General features: G+C 34.2%; 1 protein-coding gene across 5 annotated transcripts in view; it reads left to right on the top strand.

Annotated features, from left to right (window-relative positions):
- The window catches only part of LOC307190962 (uncharacterized protein), a 445,225-nt gene that overhangs the window by 422,080 nt on the left and 2,579 nt on the right, over positions 1 to 20,566 (top strand). For 3 of the 5 annotated variants that reach the window (XR_013829565.1, XR_013829566.1, XR_013829567.1), the window contains 3 exons: positions 11,711 to 11,802; positions 19,164 to 19,349; positions 20,128 to 20,228. Coding sequence is in view for 1 of the 5 variants with exons in the window: in XM_079930478.1 (XP_079786604.1) it covers positions 11,711 to 11,765 (55 nt within the window). In the remaining 4 variants the exon portion in view is untranslated. Of the gene's footprint in view, positions 1 to 11,710; positions 11,803 to 19,163; positions 19,907 to 20,127; positions 20,229 to 20,566 lie in introns of those variants that run through there. The other 2 variants (XR_013829564.1, XM_079930478.1) reach the window with 2 other exon arrangements.

Genomic DNA, 20,566 nt, shown 5'->3' with positions numbered 1-20,566 from the left:
ATCATCCTTATCAAATGAGAACCCAGCTCTTTCTAATTCCAGACTTTTCTACTAAATCACACTAAATGGACATCAAACCTCAATGCATTTGTCAATTTCTGATATTGACAATGAAAACTGCTTCTATCCCTGATACTTTTCCTCACATCCACATTTGGATTTACATTGAGCTTTTCGATGCCAGACAAGGTTCCTGCTGCCCACGAAATAATGCACATGGGCAAATGCCAGTTTCATATAACTTAGAAGAACGAACTGCATTTGAGGTGATTTGCATAAAAATAAAATTTGTGCCCATCTCTACTGAATAGGCTCTGGTCAGCAAAGCACAAATCAATCTGTTTGCTCCTAAATTTAAATTTCCATAAGCCATTACATAGTTCATAATCATATTGATGTAACTGAATTGAATTTGCAGAGATTATTCTGTGTGAGAAGGGACTTTCAAGCTATTTAAACTGCTGCTGCTATTCAGTAGATAAGGCCTCTCAAGTCTGACCTCTGTTTTACATTGAATTTGTGGCCTAATTTTCATTTCTCTCTGACTTCTCAATTTCTCAGATGAAGAGGTCTCAGAAGCTTTCACACCTGGCACTTTCATATTGGCAGATGCAGAGAAAGGAGTAAAGAAAGATGTGCATTTAGAGGGGAAGGAAGGGGGCGTGGTAGCAAAGTGGTTAATCAAATGAACTTCAGGGTCAGTCATTCCTAGCTTTGAATATGGATTCCCACACGTAATATTTATTCGTCTTTGGAGTTGCTGAGCCTTTCTAAGCTTCAGTTTCCCCCTCTCTTTTATGTAGATAGTAATAGTATTTACCTCACATAATTGTAAGAATTAAAGGTAAGTAAAGTACCTAAACCAATGCCCATTAAATGGTACGCTAGCCACTATTGTGCTAGCCACTACTATTGTCATATATGGCTGTTAGAAATTTGGATTATTAGTTCTAAAAGCAAAAACAAACAAATAAAAAAACACAGCTGGAGAGCAGGGTGATTTAGGAAAGATCCAGGCAAAATGTTGAGCTTTTGTTTCAGCTTTTTGCCATAATAATTATACATTTTCCTAGCACCTTACAAATTTTAAAACTTTCCTTTAACTTATTTCATTAGCTATCTCAAAAATAGATTACACTATTCTTCCAATTGAATAGATTGAATAGATGAGGAAACCAAGACTCTAAGGGGTTAAACAAATTCTCTAAAGTAGTTGGTAAACTGGGACCAAAACTAGAATGTTCTAAACATCAAGACAAGTTATCTCACTCTAAATGAGCTTTGCACTGCTAGCCCTTTGAATAAGTAAGTGAACAAAAGTGAAAGTGTTATATTAGTCTTTGAATTGTGACTCCAGTGAGTGACCAAAAAAACTGGGGAGGAATGAATTCGGGAATGTATCAAGTATGACACACAAAAAAGGCAACAGTTGATGTGGTTTTCAGGCCCATGTGTAATTTCTTATGGAATAATATGTAATTCCTTCCTTCACTGATACTGTATTCCAGGGCAAAATTATTGAAGCACTACTATGTGCCAGACACTGTGTTATTATACTAAATGCTACAAGGAATTATAAAATAAGTGACAATAAAGCTTATGTTTTAAGTTCTTTAATTCTGAAGATTTAGGCAAAATTAAAAACTCAAAGTAAAAAAAAGGGAAGTTTTGCATAGCTGAGACAGGAATTTACAGGATCTATTTCAGGAAGTGAGAGCTCTCCTTGAATTATGAAGTTATGAAGGCATTATGGGTACAAAAGTAATATTTATAATTTGTTTTATAATTATAATATATATAAATATAATTATATATTTATAATTTATATATTTATAAATAAGAATACTACAATGTGCCAGATCCTATCCTACACTGACCAGTTCTTAAAGTAAATTAAGAATAACTATATTCCTAAATATTGCCAGGAAAAAAATTAGCAGTATATATTTGGTACTTAATGGAATGCTGAACCCATTCTAATATTTCAAGATGGAAAGAAAACTAAAGAAAAGAATAAATGTTTTACAAGGACATTATAGGCAAATCTGAATTTATATATGTTTACTAGAAAATGAATCTGATGGGAATAAGACAGGATATTTAAGGAAGTCCAAATTACAATTTCAAAGTGGCTTCTTCTCACTAAGATGAAATATACACAGGTCCTAGCCAAACACCGATTGGGAAAATGGATTATCTAGGTCTAGGAAATATAACTGTCAGCTAGGCAGGCTGCTAGAATGCTGGATAAAAGAGACACAGAATTGGAACTTTTGAGAGATTTTCCATTCGAACAACCATGAAAGCTTCTGTTTGCCTGTGAGTGTTGCCACTTTGATTGGATCATGAGAGCGGTAAACAGGAATGTATGTACATCTGTGTATGTGACTCTGTGTTTTCCAATTAATATGTCCATTGAAAGTATATTTCCCCTGTAACTCATATTTGACCTAAGATATCTACCCTGAGATCTCATATTTATAGAAATAACGTTGGCTTTTAATTTGCCAATATTAACAGAGATCCCAGGAAAGAAAATGTCTATCTAGCCAAGGATTTAATGCTGAAAGTAATTAATGTAGATTGGAAAATGAATGATCAGAATAAAGACAACTGAAGAAGAAACAGAAAAAGGCATATAACCATTCCCAACAATTCTGAGGCTCTTTCATACTCTGGTAATGCAATGTGGATGGTTAAATTCAGAGCTGTAATGTAGGTACTTGCATTTGGTTGGGCTGTGTATATGTATATATTTTTTGTTAATTGCTAAAGAGCAATGATTAAGAAAGGGAGCTCTGAAGTTTGACTGCCTGAATTTGTATGTGAGCTCTGCTCCTGGCTAGCTGAGTGACTTTGGATAAATTACTTAATAGCTCTGTGCCTCAAATCCTAATCTTTAAAATGAGAATAATGAGAGTAAGTACCTCAGAGTTTCTTGAAGATTAAGAGATAATAAATGTAAAGTACTTAGAATAGTTTCCAGTACATGTTAAGAATACAGTAAGTGTTGCTAATTAATGATAATAACACATTAATTATTATTTTACATAATAAACCATTCTTCATCCATGACAGGCTTTGCAGCTATGAACGCTACAAGTTGATTTCCTTAACAAGTACTGAGAAGTACTTGCACCCTTCTAACCTCTCCCCATCCCTCTCTATATAAATTATATATAACAAAAGCCATAATATTTTCAAATTTTTTGTCCCAACAATTCCATTGCTGTAACATATCCCAAGGAAATAATCTGACACATCTAAAAGCATCTTGCTCAAACATGTTAATTGCAGGATCGGGATATTATACAACCACTAAAATCAAATATTTAAATTCTCCAATATGTAAAAAAAAATTAAAGCACTAAAATGAGGTTCAAAGATGTGTAACAGGAATTATATTTAAACAGGTGAATATGAAATAATTTTTCACCAGTTAACTCTATTATTTTTCCAAATTTCTTATTTATATATATGTATCATTTATATATATGTATGCATATGTATATGTATGTTTCTGTGGGTAACTGTCCGAAAAGAAACTACAAATGAAGTTTTTAAATGAATTTTAAAAGATCTGAATCTGTCTTTGGACAAAATGAAGTCTCACAACAAGGGGAGAAAATTTAGCTCTAAATTTTAACTTAAATTCTGCAAACACTATCGTTCAGGCTCTGAGTATCCCTTGATTAGTTCAGTTTTTCCCAGAGTGCATTTCACATTATACTAGGCCTACAGAATTTTCTGTGATCAGATAAATTTGGCAAATCCTGCAAATTCTGTTTCCTTATTGGAGATTCACAGAACATATTAGCATAATAAAGGTTTTGCATTTTCCTGCAGTTAAACATACACATGCACCTTTACCCTTGCCAAAGCCTGGGTTTCCAAACTGTATTTGACTATGGAAACTTAAAAATATATATATTAGGTATGAACATTCTGCACTCTTAACTTCCTGAATTTTACCAATAATACAGACATTTATCAGAAACTTGATGTGCACACATAACATCAGCCAGTTCGCATACCTCAGCATAACTTCTCTTGGTCCTTAAGAAGGTAGAGGGGAGAGGGAAAGGGCAGGCCTGGGGTGGGAGAGCTGCAGCCTGTGACACCACCCAAGCAAGGCAGGGCCTTCTCAGGTCAGAAAGCTTACTCCTTGCTGGGCTGCAATTTTTCATTCTCTAAATCAGTGTTACTGTTCTTGAAGAACTTAACCCATTAATTTACAAACTTCAGTGTACAGGAATGTGTACAAACCTCAGACTGTCCTCGTTCATAAGAAATCCAGGTATCAGCAAGATCACATCCTCCTCCAGGGGAATATAGCAATGTCAGGGACAGGTGTCTTTGAACACTGTCTCTACCATTAGCTTTTCATCATTGTAGAAAGCTCTTGGCTTCACACAGGAAAAGTCACCATTCTGTGGAACACACTTAGGAAGCTGCTGTCCGACTCTATTAAAATAGACTCCAGTGTTGTTGTTTTTTTCCCCTCCTATTCCAAACCATCCCCCACAGAAGTAATGTTTTGAAAATGAAGAAAATGAGATGCAAAAATAGAAATGATGTTCCAAACATTATTCAGCTGGAAGACAGGAAACTAGAACTCTTTCATCTGCACTAAATGTTAATTGAGCCCCTGATATATACAGAGCAATAGGTGTATAAGAAAGATGAACAAGAACACTTTCATCATGGTATTCACCACGTAGTGGGGTACAAAAGTTAAACAAATCAGCTATAACACAATAGGTTAAGTGCTATGAAAGAAGTAGCCCATGCTTATTCAAATTTGTTCAGTAGACAGCTAGCTCCTTCTGGTCTCAGTTAGTGATATTTGATGGTACTGCCTTTGATGGGCACATAGTGGCCTGGACCATGGATTGTGAAAGTGTCAAGGCTGCCAGGCTGCCAGTTAGTAGCTTAAGTGAGAAATATGAGGAAATACTAGGTAATAAATGTTAAGTATGCACAGGAAATTGAGGCTGAGTCATTGCTGCCATAGAGAAAGTAGAGATTTCTCTAGATGTTCCTATCACAGTGATTTTGTTGTTCACTGAATGACATACATTTATAACCATTTTATTACTTGATAACATCACAATTTTAAATAAATCTTTTCAGCAGTAATGAGCTTAAAAAGGCAAAATAATTTGTGTAAGAATTTATAATTTCTCAAAAAAGCTGATAATGAAATATAATTAGGACAAAATATTTTGAGGCCCTAAATAACTGTCATGGGGGTTGTAATAATACCAATGGCCACATAAAAGCCAAAAGACAATAGCACTGCTGAAGAAGCGTCAGCATTTACTTTAGCAGTTTGTTTTTATTTTAGAAGATTAAGCTTGATAACATCAGTTTAATACACACAATGGCAGAAGGTGCCTTTATACATCACAATGTGAAGCATAACTATTGATGACCTCAGACAATTGTTTTTCTAAATTTTGCTCACTTTTCAGTATTCTTGTAGATGTATATAAAGTGTAGTAAGAGCTAGTAATCCATTGGTTCTACTTGCAGAAGAACCTCATACATAATTAAACGTGATGTCAGTTTTATATCACTTGTGTCCAAAGCTTCAAATAGAAAATCAATGAATTTGTTTCCAATCATGGTTTTTATCCAGTTATAGAATTAACACAAAGTTTTGGAAATTCATTCTGTTAAAAGGGAAGTAACTGATACTATTTTGAATTCTTCTGTAAATTCGGTTAAAAAGTTAAACATGAAGATAAAATTGTTTCTGCATTGATATTTCGTATAAAAATTCCTTTGAACATCACTAAACTACTAAATTTGAAAACCTGGGGACTAGATTCCATAGGTCACTAAACTATTAAATTTAAAAACTTAAGGAAGAGATATGTACTTATCACTGGTGTTGGTGCACAAATAATTTATTAATTTATCCAATCAAGCTGCCATATTTACAAAAGCATAAACTGGGGATGTCAAAACTTAAAATATGTTTACATATAAACAGTAACTTCAAAATTTTAATGTCAAACTTATTGACTAAAAAAAGCTTCAACGTTGATCGTGATGTACATAATATCTCTTTCCTGATATTTATCAACAAATACAAAGTATTTTTTAAATTAGAGGTGTTCTAAATGTAAGGCCAGACACTATGAAACTCTTAGAGGAAAACATAGGCAGAACACCACTCTGTGACATAAATCACAGGAAGATCCTTTTTGACCCACCTCCTAGAGAAATGGAAATAAAAATAAACAAATGGGACCTAATGAAACTTCAAAGCTTTTGCACAGCACAGGAAACCATAAACAAGACACAAAAACAACCCTCAGAATGGGAGAAAATATTTGCAAACGAAGCAACTGACAAAGGATTAATCTCAAAAATATACAAGTAGTTCATGCAGCTCAATATCAAAAAAACAAACAACCCAATACAAAAATGGGCAGAAGACCTAAATAGACATTTCTCCAAATAAGACATACAGATTGCCAACAAACACATGAAAGGATGCTCAACATCACTAATCATTAGAGAAATGCAAATCAAAACTACAATGAGGTATCACCTCACACCAGTCAGAATGGCCATCATCAAAATTCTACAAAAAATAAGTGCTAAAGAGGGTGTGGAGAAAAGGGAACCCTCTTGCACTGTTGGTGGGAATGTAAATTGATATAGCCACTATGGAGAATAGCATGGAGGTTCCTTAAAAAACTAAAAATAGAACTACCATACAACCCAGCAATCCCACTAGTGGGCATATACCCTGAGAAAACCATAATTCAAAAAGAGTCATGTACCACAATATTCATTGCAGCACTATTTACAATAGCCAGGACATGGAAGCAACCTAAGTGTCCATCGACAGATGAATGGATAAAGAAGATGTGGCACATATATGCAATGGAATATTACTCAACCATAAAAGGAAACAAAATTGAGTTATTTGTAGTGAGGCGGATGGACCTAGAGTCTGTCATACAGAGTGAAGTAAGTCAGAAAGTGAAAAACAAATACCATATGCTAACACATATATATAGAATCTAAAAAAAAAAATTATATGGTTCTGATGAACCTAGGGGCAGGACAGGAATAAAGACACACAGACTTAAGGATGTGGGGAGGGGGACGGGTAAGCTGGGACGAAGTGAGAGAGTAGCACTGACATATGTACACTACCAAATGTAAAACAGATAGCTAGTGGGAAGCAGCTGTATAGCACAGGGAGATCAGCTTGGTGCTTTGTGACTGCCTAGAGGGGTGGGATAGGGAGGGTGGGAGGGAGACACAAGAGAGAGAGGAAATGGGGATATATGTATGCATACGGCTGATTCACTGTTGTACAGCAGAAACTAACACAATATTGTAAAGGACTTATACTCCAATAAAGATGTTTAATAAATAAATAAAATAAATTAGAGGTCTTAATTTTGCTTGTATTTTGAACAAAATCGGTTGGGGATCTTTAATCAAAATATTCAGTGAGTCGAGATTCTAAATTTTCCACTTTTTAACCTTTTGTGGAATTGCATTTATTGAAGACAGAATTTGAAAAGGGGAAAACATGAAGTTGATCTGTACAAAAACAAGGGAGGGACTGAAAATTTGAACTAGTTGTTGAACAATTATAAATCAACAATGATAATTTTATATTAAGTTGGGAATATATGAACTTGAGAGGAAGTTTTTTTTTTAATTGGATATTATATTTTAATTGTGTATGCTTATACTTTGGCCAGAATGTAAGAAAGATAAAAAAGCCTACAATATTAATGCTTTAAATTTGACAAAACATTAAAAACAATTATAAAGAAATACTTACATGATGATGTTTTTCTTGTAAATATGATAGTACAAAGAGTTTTTAAGTGAAGGCAAAAAGACAATAGCTGTTAATATATTTGAGCAAATATATTAATACCTTTCAATTAGCAAAATTTTAAAACTAGAACATCTGTTTAGCAGAATTTTCTTTCAGTTGACTGTGTAACTCAGCACCCACAGAAAATATTTTTCAATGAAAATTGTTATATTCATATTATATAACTATATAAATGATAAATAAACATGTTATATTAATATTTAAACAAAAATCTTAATATAAATAAGTGGAAAGATTATAACTATAAAATGCAGTGTTAAAGAAGATTGTAGGAAAGCTTATGACAGATGATCAATTAATAAGACTGTCTTATTAAAAAGTGTTCTATTTTACCCCAGAAGCATATCTACTGCAGAGTATTAGAAACAGATATGATTAAGAAAATGATTAAAGTATATGAATATATACCAAAATAATTATTCCTCTGCTATTACTATTATTTAGATAAGCAGTATATAGGTGTTTAAAATATATATTTGCTTTAATTTATATGAATTTATTATTTATTTTTTAGAAAAAGTTATGAAAATAGGTTATAAATCGAATATGAAATTGTATCACACCTCTTACAAAATATCTTGGTTTGGGAGGTAGATTACAGGGTTATGCTACATGTAGGAAACAGAATGTGCTTAGGAACTGAGGCAAAGATTTCAGCATATTCTGGGATATTTTATGATAGCTTCATGTAATTTGAAGTGAAAATTTCACACTTTCTGAAAATTTGGGGATTTTTTCGCTGAGGCTAAAATATGTTTTTTTTTAATATTTCACTTATATTTATAGAAATCTTCCTCATTTCTCACTAAACATTTGTTGTTCTCACAATTTAGATAGTCTAGGCTGGAACAATTTTTCAATAAACCTACAATTATCTCATATGGAATCTGTCCTCTAATCTTTTTTTTACATTGAAGTATAGTTGATTTTACAATGTTGTGTTAGTTTCAGGTATACAGCAAAGTGATTCAGTTATATATATATATATATTCTTGTTCAGACTCTTTTCCATTATAGGTTATTATAAGATATTGAATATATCAATAGTTCCCTGTGCTATAAAGTAGGACCTTGTTTATATGTCCTCTAATCTTATTATAGGACTTGTTGATAGAAATAAAAGGGACAGGGAGAAGATGGCATTCTATTTCAAACAATAACACACCCAGTACTGTAATATGCTATTGCACAGGAATGAGATTTGGATATATTGTTTTGGGCAACTGGCTCCTGTCCTTGGGTCAATCCTGTTTTCAAATGTTTGGAGTCATTCCTAACTTGGGGTGAGCGGGTGGAAGGATTTTTGAGACCCTGACAAGGAAAGATCATGAAATTGGAAGGCTGAGGGTACATCCTGGAATCCCCGGTACTCTCCTAACACAATCTCCTTGGTGAATCTAACAGGTGCTAAGTCCTTGGGAGATTTGTGGAAAAGTCTCTGGAATGCCTGATCATTTAGGTGAGGAAATCAAGGCCCAGCACATTAAAGGGGGAAAAATTTGGAGATGGTATGTGTCACTCCAGAGACTGACACATGGCAGTAGCAAAATATTGCAATAATACATTGTTTGAAGTGCTTTACAATATACAGAATGGGATCTGTTTATAATCCTATGAATTTGGAAAATTAATGGACATGTCTTCTACCTAGACCCATGCCTACCATCTAGTAACTACTATTTTTCAATAAGTTGTCAAATGCTAGAATTAGATAAATATTCGTATTTTCAGAAAAGTCTAGTATAATTGTTGACTTTGAACTTAGATACCTGATATAATCAATGCTCTTCCTCTATACTAAGGTAGGCATTAGATGTAAAAGTCAGAATCTTTACAAATTTTCACCAGAATATAGCTATTTTTATCTCAAAAAAAATTCTGTCAATCTAAAGGTTTGTTTTTGTTTTTCTCCATTATATCAAATAACCAGCTGGACTTTTTTCCCCCATTGAATTGAATAAATTGAATTTAAATAAATTTGAATACATTGGAGTGGTTTTCATTCACAACCTTATTTTGTCAATAGATGCTCTTACTTAAAAATTTTTCAATAAACGAGACCATATGACTTGGGGGGCTCAAATACAAAGATAACTAACTGCTTTGTGTATAAAATGGAATTAGCTGATTTAAATAGATGTGTGGATATAATTAAAACATTATATTAGTACATTTACATAGCTGCACAGCTTTTTCATCAATATTGTTAACCTCAAGGTTGTAAGTATGTGTAATTGGTTTAACTTCTATTAAAATAATTAGATTACAGTGATGCAATTTTGAATGTGTGTGTGTGTGTGTGTGTGTGTGTGTGTTTTGGAATTAATTTTTAGCAATTGGCTTCCTCATAGATTCTATCAGCATTGTAATTTGAATTTTGCTTCCAGAAAGTTACTAATAACACAGGTTTGCAAGCTCTGTTGCTTGAATTGCTCTGTTTGATGGAGAACACCACATTCTGTACTGTCAGAGAGCTGATAAACTCTGATCTGGACCACATTCAAACGTATATTTTAAACATCCAATATCAAAGTATAATTGTCCTATTGAATTATTATGTCGTACACCTGAAACTAATATATATCAATTATATCGCAATAAAAAATGGGAGAGCATGAGGGTATGTTATGGGGCAATAGAAATATTCTCTATCATGATTGTGTTGGTGGTTATAACACTATACACTCTATATGTTTGTCAAAACTCACTGAATTATATACTTAAAATCAGTGAATTTTTTGTTATGTGCATTGGACCACTATAACATTTTTTTAAAAGTATAATTGTCCTCTTCAAAGCTGATATAATGATAGTTCTAACTGGCAATTTACATATTGACAAAATAGACAAAATAAATCACTCTTGCTTTTGTGCCCCTACTGTATTTGTACAGTCTTTTGTTATGGAAACTTCAACACTTTATTTCATTTCTAATTTTACATGCCAGTTTCCCATCAGGAGTCTGCCACATCCTTTATGGTGGTTTAGCTCATGTTTATCACATTATGTTTAACCATAGCACATATGGCCACATTATATATATATATATATATACTAAAGACAGACAGTATTTCCTTCTTGATTGCAAACAATTCTCTATATTTTCCCATTTTTTTTCATTTTGCCCAATTTCCTTCTTGTATTCGTTATTTTTCTTCTCCATTTCTTTCCTTCATATTTTATTTGATCATAAGCTCTTTTTTTGCTAAGTACTGTAGGGAGGACTTTCAGAAGTATGTCCTATATTTGGGAATTTGCAGCTTGAGCTGAAGGTACAAAATCAGTCAGTGCTTTTCAACATATGCACGTGCACACACACATGTATAACACACACACAATATACCACACCATACCAAGTTTAATAAAGCAGAAAAAAAGTTGATTGTCTCAGTTCCCATTTTTTAGCAGATTAAATTTGCCCTATAAAGGTTCAAGGTAAGACAGAGGCCAAGATTTCCAACTTGAAAACTCTTATTAGCCATATGTAAACATGGCTATTTATATATTTGTATAATATCAAATGTAATTATTTTATCCCTAGATACATAACATATGTAAGTTCTCCATTAGCCACCACTGCTTTTCCACTTATCCTCACTTTTTAATGTTTCTTGAAACCTCCTCTCCACTATAGCCTGACCACTCTCATGATTTCCTTTCTGATTTTTGTGTTTGCTTGTTATATTTTTAATCCCCTTCCTATGCAATTTTGTTTGGTTTAATACAGGAAAACAGTAAAAGAAAATGTCCTGACCCTCAAACTTAGGATAAGTGTCTTAGTTTCATTTCTGCTTTTTACCTATTTTTGTAAAATTCACTCTGATTCTCTAGGTGTCTTATCATCGTCCATACATTCAGAATGACAACTCTGTCCACCTCACACTGAAGTTGTGAAGATTAAATCAGGCAATGGACTGGCGTTGGTGAGTGAACTGTGTGACTTCAAACATGCCTTCCTTCCACTGTGCAGTCCTGCCTCTTTCATAGATTATCACCTTTTTATGTGGGAAGCCTGTATTAACGCTATTGTGGTAAAACTACCTTTGATTCAGCAAATATTCACTGGGGCTCTGTTCTGTGCCAGGTGCTAATTTAGGTGTTGGGGATATAGTAGTGAACAAACAGAAAAGTTTGCTTTGCTTCTGTTAAAAAACAAATTTCAACTGAGTAAATTTTAAAGATCACATTGGCTTTATTCAGTGATTCATGAATTAGGCAGCATACAATCTAGCTGATAGAAAGGAGCCCAAAAGAGCTGTACAAGGCAAGACATTTTACAGGCAGAAGGGAGCAGGAACAAGGAAGAGTACTAGGGTGAAAAGCAGATTGGTTATTGCACAGTAACTTTCCTTATAGGGAATGGGGCAGATTTATCAGGCAGATTACCTAACTAATGCTAATCAAGAGATTCCTGGCTGACTAGTTTAAGATTCCATTTGCGGGATAGCTGAAACTAATTAAGTCAAGTCTTGGTTTGGTGACATGGGTTTTAGCATAAGTAACTCCATATTGGGCCAGTTATCTTTAACACTTGAAGCAACAAAGTAGAGGTGAAGAAACAACACTGAATGTGTAGCAAAATAAAGAAAAAGATAATTTCATGTAGTGATAAGTGCTATGAGGTCATTGCAACAGGGTGATGTGACAGAGAGGGCCTAGAAGGAAGAAGAGTTAGAATACTACCCTGAGATATTGATAACCGTGTAGTGTAACCTGAAGTTAATTTTTGGATAAGTTTTCGTTGTTGTAAACTAAAACTTTTATTCCCTTTCATTTATTAAAATTGAATGTAGGCATAGTGTAATTTTCTTTTTAATTTGGTTGTTTTTGATATTTCTTATGCAGGATTAGGAAAGTGCACTTTAAAAAATTCTTTAAAATTAGGTAGTCTCATTCCCAGTTCTGTTCTATTCCTATTCAAACTCTGATTTTTTATTTATACATTTGGGAAAACTTTAACTTGCAAAATGCCTAGCATGAAACCAATATTTGACAAAGGTTTGTTTCCTTCATTTTATGTCCTTAAATTTCATGGGTCCCTAAATTTTTTTATTCCTTAGTTTTCACGGGTCCCTAACATTCTATGATATATAGTGCCATCTCCTATCTAATACACGAATCCATTCTAAAATCTTCCATTTATTTCAATTCCAAAGCCATGCTTACTCATGGCCATTCAATCTCTGTTTTAATATATTCACTGATAAGAGAAAACACATTTCTTATAACTTCTATTCAGTCCATTGTGTCTTGTTTGAGAATGGGAATAGGATAGGCATAATATGGATTAGAATCATTAATTGAAGTAGGATAGATTATTAATACACATTATTAGAATTTATACTATATTATGAATACAAAATATTATATAATGTTATTAAAATACTAATTGGATATAGTATTACAGGTTTTTATTATTGTTTCCCAATTCTTTAAATGATATTTTCCACTATTTAAAGAGACAAGTGTTTCTGATGGGATTAATGGTGAAACACAGGTGAGACGCTAAGGAGAAAAGAAGCTCATTTCTTTGTGAGAAATCTATTGTTTTAGTAACGGCTGTATTTGAAAACCCTGACAGCCAGTTCCTTTATTCAAGAACATTTATTCTTATATGTTCTGCTGTCCCACAGCATAAAAATTACCTATTGGGAGACATTGCTTCAGGCAATAATGAAACCATAAATCTGTTAGCCTCCGTTAAGGTCCCTGGAAATACACAAGAACTTTAGGGACTGTTGTTTCTCTGAAAAGTGTAAAATCATCATTTTTGTTGATATTCATTTAAATCAGGCAAGTTTCTCCACTTGGGGCAGGATTATTTTGATAGAACTAAATCATGAGGTCTCTAGTCCACAGCAGTTGGAGACACTTTGATTGAATAAAGCAATTATGTTCCGGAAAATAAGACTGCTTGACAAAGAGCATCTAAAATGCCTATTAGATGGCGTTTGCATTTGGAGATCACTTGTACTCTAGGCAAGCAATGATGCTCTGACCATTTGATTTCTTTTTTCTTTTTTTTCTAACTGGCAAACCTCTAGAAGAGATTATGTGGAAGAGATATAGAGGTAGTGTACATGTCTCCTTACTGCTTCTTAATTTCCCTAATAAAAGATGGCTATTTTTCTTTTATTAAAATGGGAAAACTTACAACTCCACAAGCAGGAATAGAAATATAGGGAATTAGATTTATTTGTAATGTTGCACCATATGGGAAACAGTATTGGCTTGGAATTAGAAAAACTGGGTTCAGATTAGCTTTCTAACCTTTATTAGCTATGGGAAATTCTGGCCTGCCTGAGCCTGTTTTCTCACCTATGGGGAAAAAAAAAAGTAAGAGTCACCTTTTACCCAATGGAAGAATTGCTACATCACTGCTCATTGATTCTTTTGTATCAAGACTCTGAAAACAGTCTTTAGGCTCAAGGAAGCCTAAGAATACTTCTTCCTTTGGATAGGACTAAGTACGTAGCCTATATTTATTATAATTTTGAATCTGCTTTTAACTTTCTATCCTTTTGAGTGTTTCTTTATCCATAATTGTTCAGAAAGTGTTCCAAAGAATGCTCGAAGCCTCTCTCTTTAGTCTTAGTTTAGATAGGTTCATTTAATTTTAAAGATATTCTGTTATTAGTTATGACAGAGGTACAAGGGGTGATAAATGAAGGAAATAGTAAATATGAAAGAGTTTATAAAGTCAGAAGAGATTTGATATTTATTGAGCGTCTACTGTATTTGTACCTCCTTTTACTCTTTACAGTAATTCTATGAGATGGTTTTGGAAAAACAGAGGACTAAGAGTTAGGTGACTTGTCTAAAGTAAGACATATACAGTGGAAAGATGGAATTTGAATTCAAGTTTTTCTGAAGGCAAAGACCATGTGTATTATATTATACCATTTTGCCCAGTGGGAATGGCAATTTCATGATCTTTTGTAATTATAACCTTTACTGCTTATGGCTTTATACTCTTTTATTCCTCAGGGTATAATCAACTAGACTGCTAGTCTCATCTCTAGATCCAAATGAACCATTCCTTCTTTATTCCTACTCCCAAGCCTGTGGTTCATCAGAATGATATAGTGTAAAATACTAGCAATAAGACAGACCTCAGTTGGACTTCTGGTTCTGGTACTTACTAATTGTGAGTTTTGGGGTCACCTGGCTCAATCAATCTGATAGGCAGTTTTCTTTTCTATAAACTTCTGACAGTATTTAGCTTGCAAGAGTTTTCACCAATATTAAATGAGTTAATGTACATAAATTGTCTAGCCTGCACATATATGTAAAAATACATATTAGTGATGGTGGAAATGTGCCCAAATGGGAACACACCCAGGTGTGAGAACATGCCCTTGTTTAAGCATAAAAAAATTGTGGGATTTGAATTCTTTCCTCCCACAATTGAGTCACTTGGTCCTGCAAGAACTTTGGATGGCTACACGTAAGACTGCTGCTTGGCTCATTGACAAGATGATCATGGCTATGTCCTGGTCATTTATACTACTGAGCATGCATTTGACATGTGTTATTTCAGTCTTGTACTGAAGCGTTAAGCTTGAATTTTGAAACTTTAAAAACATCTTCCTTAGATGCACATAAATTCCTTATGAAAACAATTCCTGGTAAGCTTTTATTCTTCCTCAGGACTTTGTATGGTTCAAGTCTCCAGAATTAAGTTAGAAGTTGATTCCACAAACATGAAGCCCTTGAAGTTACAAGATAGGGACAACATGTATATTGGTTTCATCCAATAGTCCAAATACTGTATATATTAGTTAGGGTCCAGGCAGGTTATAGAAACCATACAAGTTATTTTTGCAGAGGGAATTTAACATAGACAATTGGATAAACAAGTATGGAAAACTGAAAAGGCAAAAATGAAACACTGACTAGGGAAAACTGAGGTCTCTCCAAGCCCCAGTTTTCTCATCTTTGAAAAGAAAATAGTAATAGCTACTGTGTGCCCATTGGAGGGCTGCCAGGCTGGAAGGCTGCTCATTGGCCCCCTGTGTATTAAGTCTCTGAAACCTTTATTTATGTTCAGGGGAGTCCACACATGAATACCTCTTACTTTGTACAGGTCATAAATCTCAGCCTATATCCATTACCTTTTTGAATCAGCTTCCACTTTTCTCTTTTTCTAAATGCCTTTTCATAGAGATAACATAGAGGTAATCACTGAATGAGGCAACTACCAGCTCTAAGGCTTGTGAAACAATGGGAAAAGTTTAGGATTATTGGGACTTAAAAGCTTATGACACATATTTCTGAGGAGGGAGTGCTTCCTAGTCATTGGTCTTTAAGGATTTGAAAATAGCCTGCTTACCCTCGATAGAATTATTTTGTGAAAACTCCTATGTTACTTTTTAGAAAGTTAAACAAGAGCAAGAGTTGGGGCAGGCATGGAAAATTTCACAGAGGAAGAACTTCAAGTGGGAAAACTTATAAAGAAAGAAACAAGGGTGGACAAGTGAAAGGACAAGTGACAGCAAAACCATGGGACTCAGAGTGAGCATGATGTGACGGAGATGGAAGTAGAAGAAATGGAGATGACTGAAATGAGATTGAGTTAACTGAGTGGAAACAAACTAGGGAAGGTTTGGAAACCCCAATATCTTTCACATCCTGGGGTCCATGGACTACAGGAGATATCAAAGGGGGAATATGCTTGTTCTAGATGACTTAACTAATCAGTTTGGTTCAAGTGGACACAGGGTCACAGGAAATTGTTTTGATGAGCTGTACAAAAGACTAGATTTGCCATTCTCTGGGAAGCACCTGTAGTGTGTCACAAGAAATTCAGGTTTAGGGGATTTCAAATTTTGCTTTATCTTTTATCTGAGTCACTGAGGACACAAGTATAAAGTTTCATAATTTAGTAGTCTCCTTTTGGCTAGGAAATAAATGATTTAATTTTTATTTATTTTTCTAGAAGATGTTGGGGGTAGGAGTTTATTAATTTATTTTTGCTGTGTTGGGTCTTCGTTTCTGTGCAAGGGCTTTCTCTAGTTATGGCAAGTGGGGGCCACTCTTCATCACGGTGCGTGGGCCTCTCACTATCGCGGCCTCTCTTGTTTCGGAGCTCAGGCTCCAGAAGTGCAGGCTCAGCAGTTGTTGCTCATGGGCCTAGCTGCTCCGTGGCATGTGGGATCCTCCCAGATCAGGGCTCAAACCCGTGTCCCCTGCATTAGCAGGCAGATCCTCAACCACTGCGCCACCAGGGAAGCCTGGAAATAAATGATTGATTATCACTTTGAGTTGGATAAAAATCCAAACAAAAAGTTCATTGAAAGGACTACATGGGGGAAATCTTTATGTTTGAGAGGTAAATTTCCATTATTTAATAGTCAGACCAAATTACAATTCCTCATCCCAGCTACCTCATTATCCAGAGAGGCTGGATGGTCTAAAAGCAGCTCCGTGTGTTATAAAGATCTCTCATGCTTGGTTTATCAGGGTCAGTGACCTCAGGGTAGAACCTTAGAAGCTTAAGGGGCTCTGTGGCTTAAGAAGGTCACTCTTTGGTACATCCTTTTTTAAGATAGTATATCTAATGAACATTGTTGTCATTGCTCATATCTAGTGAACATTGTTATCATTGCTCATATAATTCATAAATTTAAATATAAACTGCATAAATCAAAATCCCTTAAACATTTAGATAGTAAATATAAAATTAGTCAAGTTTCATAACAGTTCAATAAAGTCATAAATCTAGCATAAAAAATTATTTTAAATGCTCCAAATGCCTTATATACACAAAACATTATAGTTATTAAAATTTATTAGGGTCTTCCCTGGTGGCGCAGTGGTAGAAAGTCCGCCTGCCGATGCAGGGGACACAGGTTCATGCCCCGGTCCGGGAGTATCCCACATGCCGCGGAGCGGCTGGGCCCGTGAGCCATGGCCACTGAGCCTGCGCGTCTGGAGCCTGTGCTCCACAACGGGAGAGGCCACAAGAGTGAGAGGCCCGTGTACTGCAAAAAAAAAAAAAAAAAAAAAAAAAAGGTCACAGGCTGGAGTCTGTGTTGAGCTCTGTCTCTTTTAAAAAAAAAAAAAATTTATTAGCGAACCTACCTCAAAATATCAATCCCATGGTTTTGTCACATTATTATCTCTATACAAATTTATTTGATATAACCTTATTTGATATATTCCTGGTTATGGTTTTATTCATTTATGGACAATAATTTTATCAATCTGAAAGTCAAGCAATATAAACTAGCTGGTATTGCAGATTTTATTTCATTAACCTATTCATTCCTCATTTGTCAAGGGATTTGGTTACATCTTCTAAGTAGATTGAAACCTGAGTCAGTGTTTATTGGGTTGGGACTCTTCTCAAACAAAACTTTAATTGTTAAATAAGTGGTATGTTCCAAGACTATGCTTTAGAATGTGGTGCTGACCCAGCTTTTCCTCCAAGTCACTGGTATATTGGTTACAGAGTGATCCACCTCAGTTCACAGTTTACTTGACTGTGCCCTATTATCACTGCATAATTAGTAGGATATCCAGAAGTTTCATGCCTCAGGAGATTAAGGAATGAGTTTATATAGACAATTTTCTATTAAGGTTATGCAGATAATCTATCATTTCGTCACAGGTTGTTGGATTCTATATGACTTACTGTTCTCTGAAATCACCCTTTTTGTTAAAACATAAAAAATACATACTACAATTTTTAAATATTACATGTATTTAAATGAAATCAGCATTCCTGAATTATTAAAACTAATTACTTACCATGGTTTAATGTACTTGCCCTACTTTTAAATTTTCATACTAAATTTTATTTAAAATTTTACATATTTGATATAAGTACAATTTCATGTTTTTTCACATATTCAACTCAATTTTATTATTATAATTATCTTTTGGATGCATAAATTAAATTATTACAACATATATTGGAAACCTCATTTAGTTAAAAACTTTGCCTTTTAAGATAAATTTCTGGCAGCAGCAAGCTATTTCATCTTGATTTTTTTCCTATTTCAATGCATGAGATCATCTCCAGAAAGTCTCAATTCCTTTGAAAGGAAAATATTTTTAAAGACCAACTTCAGGATACTGTGAAAAGTTACCATACTGTTCTACATATGCCAGACATTATTGAGAGATCTAGAAAATAATGATCATTAAGGTCATGAGTTCATATTGATTTTCTAGTTTAACCACAAAATTAGTATTATTTTTCAAAAACTTATTCTAACATGAATATACACTTCAACATACCTAGGTGAAAAGTCACTGTGTTCTCTCCATTATCTTCTAGGCTCAGAACCCTTCTTTTGCCAGCACAGTGTGAACAAAGCCATCTCACTGGGACTGATTCCCAGTCACTAAGCTCATAATGCTAATAAAAAAATTCTAATATAAAAGAAGAGGTCAATATGGATGGGCACTTGCCCACGCAGACAGACATAGAACAGAAGCCAGGTCAAAACCAGGAATCTGTTTGGTGAGTATGGAATCAAAATGAGCATAATTAGTTCTGTTAGATATTTCAGGATGACATATATTCATTAATCTAGGCCCACAGCAGAGTTGGTCTTGCCAATAGAAGGACCATAGATAAAAGAAAGACTACAAACTTTTAGACATATCTAGAATGGCCACTGCCAAAATTAGCAGAGGGATCAAGAATCAATAGCCAAGAGGAACTGATAATATACTTGATAATGTCAATAATGACAAATGTGCAAAAAGAAAAAAAAGTAAAATAGTATAACTCAAAAAGAAAAACAGATAACCAACAAGGACCTACTATATATAGCACAGGGGACTATACTCAATATTTTGTAACAACCAATAAGGGAAAAGAATACCAAAAAAATACATATATATGTTTGTATACCTGAATCACTTTGCTGTACACCTGAAACTATCACAATCTCACCTATACTTCACTTAAGAAAAAGGAAGAGATCGACAGGAAGACAAAAATGTGATTCAACAATTCTTCTACAACCTGGCCCCAACACAAGAAACATCCTTATCTGAGCACTTAGGGAAAGGATCCTTAAATGAGTCTGCAATATTGATTGCATGATCAAGAAGAAATCTTCTGGTTATGGGATATATGTGAATGGAATCTTAAAGATCTTGGAGTTTATCATATTTGGCTGAAAGCATGCAACCCACTTTAAAAATCCAGAGAGAATAAAAACAGGAATTTTCTGGACAAGTCTCATTTGTTACAACGTCCCATTGTTAATGTTTTTTTTTTTTCATTTCAGGTGCATGAGGTTATCACAACAGTAAAATTGACATATAGTGGATAACTGGAAGGTATGAAGGGTGCTTGCTAACCTGTGACCAAGAAAGTAGACAGGCCAGCTGAATATGATTTTTACTTACTTACTCAATAATTAACTAAAGTATTATCACTTTTTCATTTGTTTGTTGGCATTTATTCACTTGTATAAATAAGGCATGGGGCATTTCTTTAATGAGCTCACAAGCTAGGAAGCATGAATAATCTATTCAATGATGAATGCTCCATCATAGGTTGGATAATAGGTATATGTTTTTACAAGGTAGGAGAGAGGCACAAAGAAGAAATTACTAAAATTGGTAAAATGAGTCAGAGCAGGTTTCACGGAATAGTGGATATTTGAATTTTAACTTGAAAGAAAATTAAGAGTTAGCCAGTATAGCAAAAAGGAAGGGGAATTC

This window comes from Stenella coeruleoalba (genome assembly GCF_951394435.1).
Source record: "Stenella coeruleoalba genome assembly, chromosome: 8".
NCBI lineage: Eukaryota > Metazoa > Chordata > Mammalia > Artiodactyla > Delphinidae > Stenella > Stenella coeruleoalba.
Note: the sequence above shows the minus strand (reverse complement) of the source record. Positions and strands in the feature narration are given on the sequence as shown.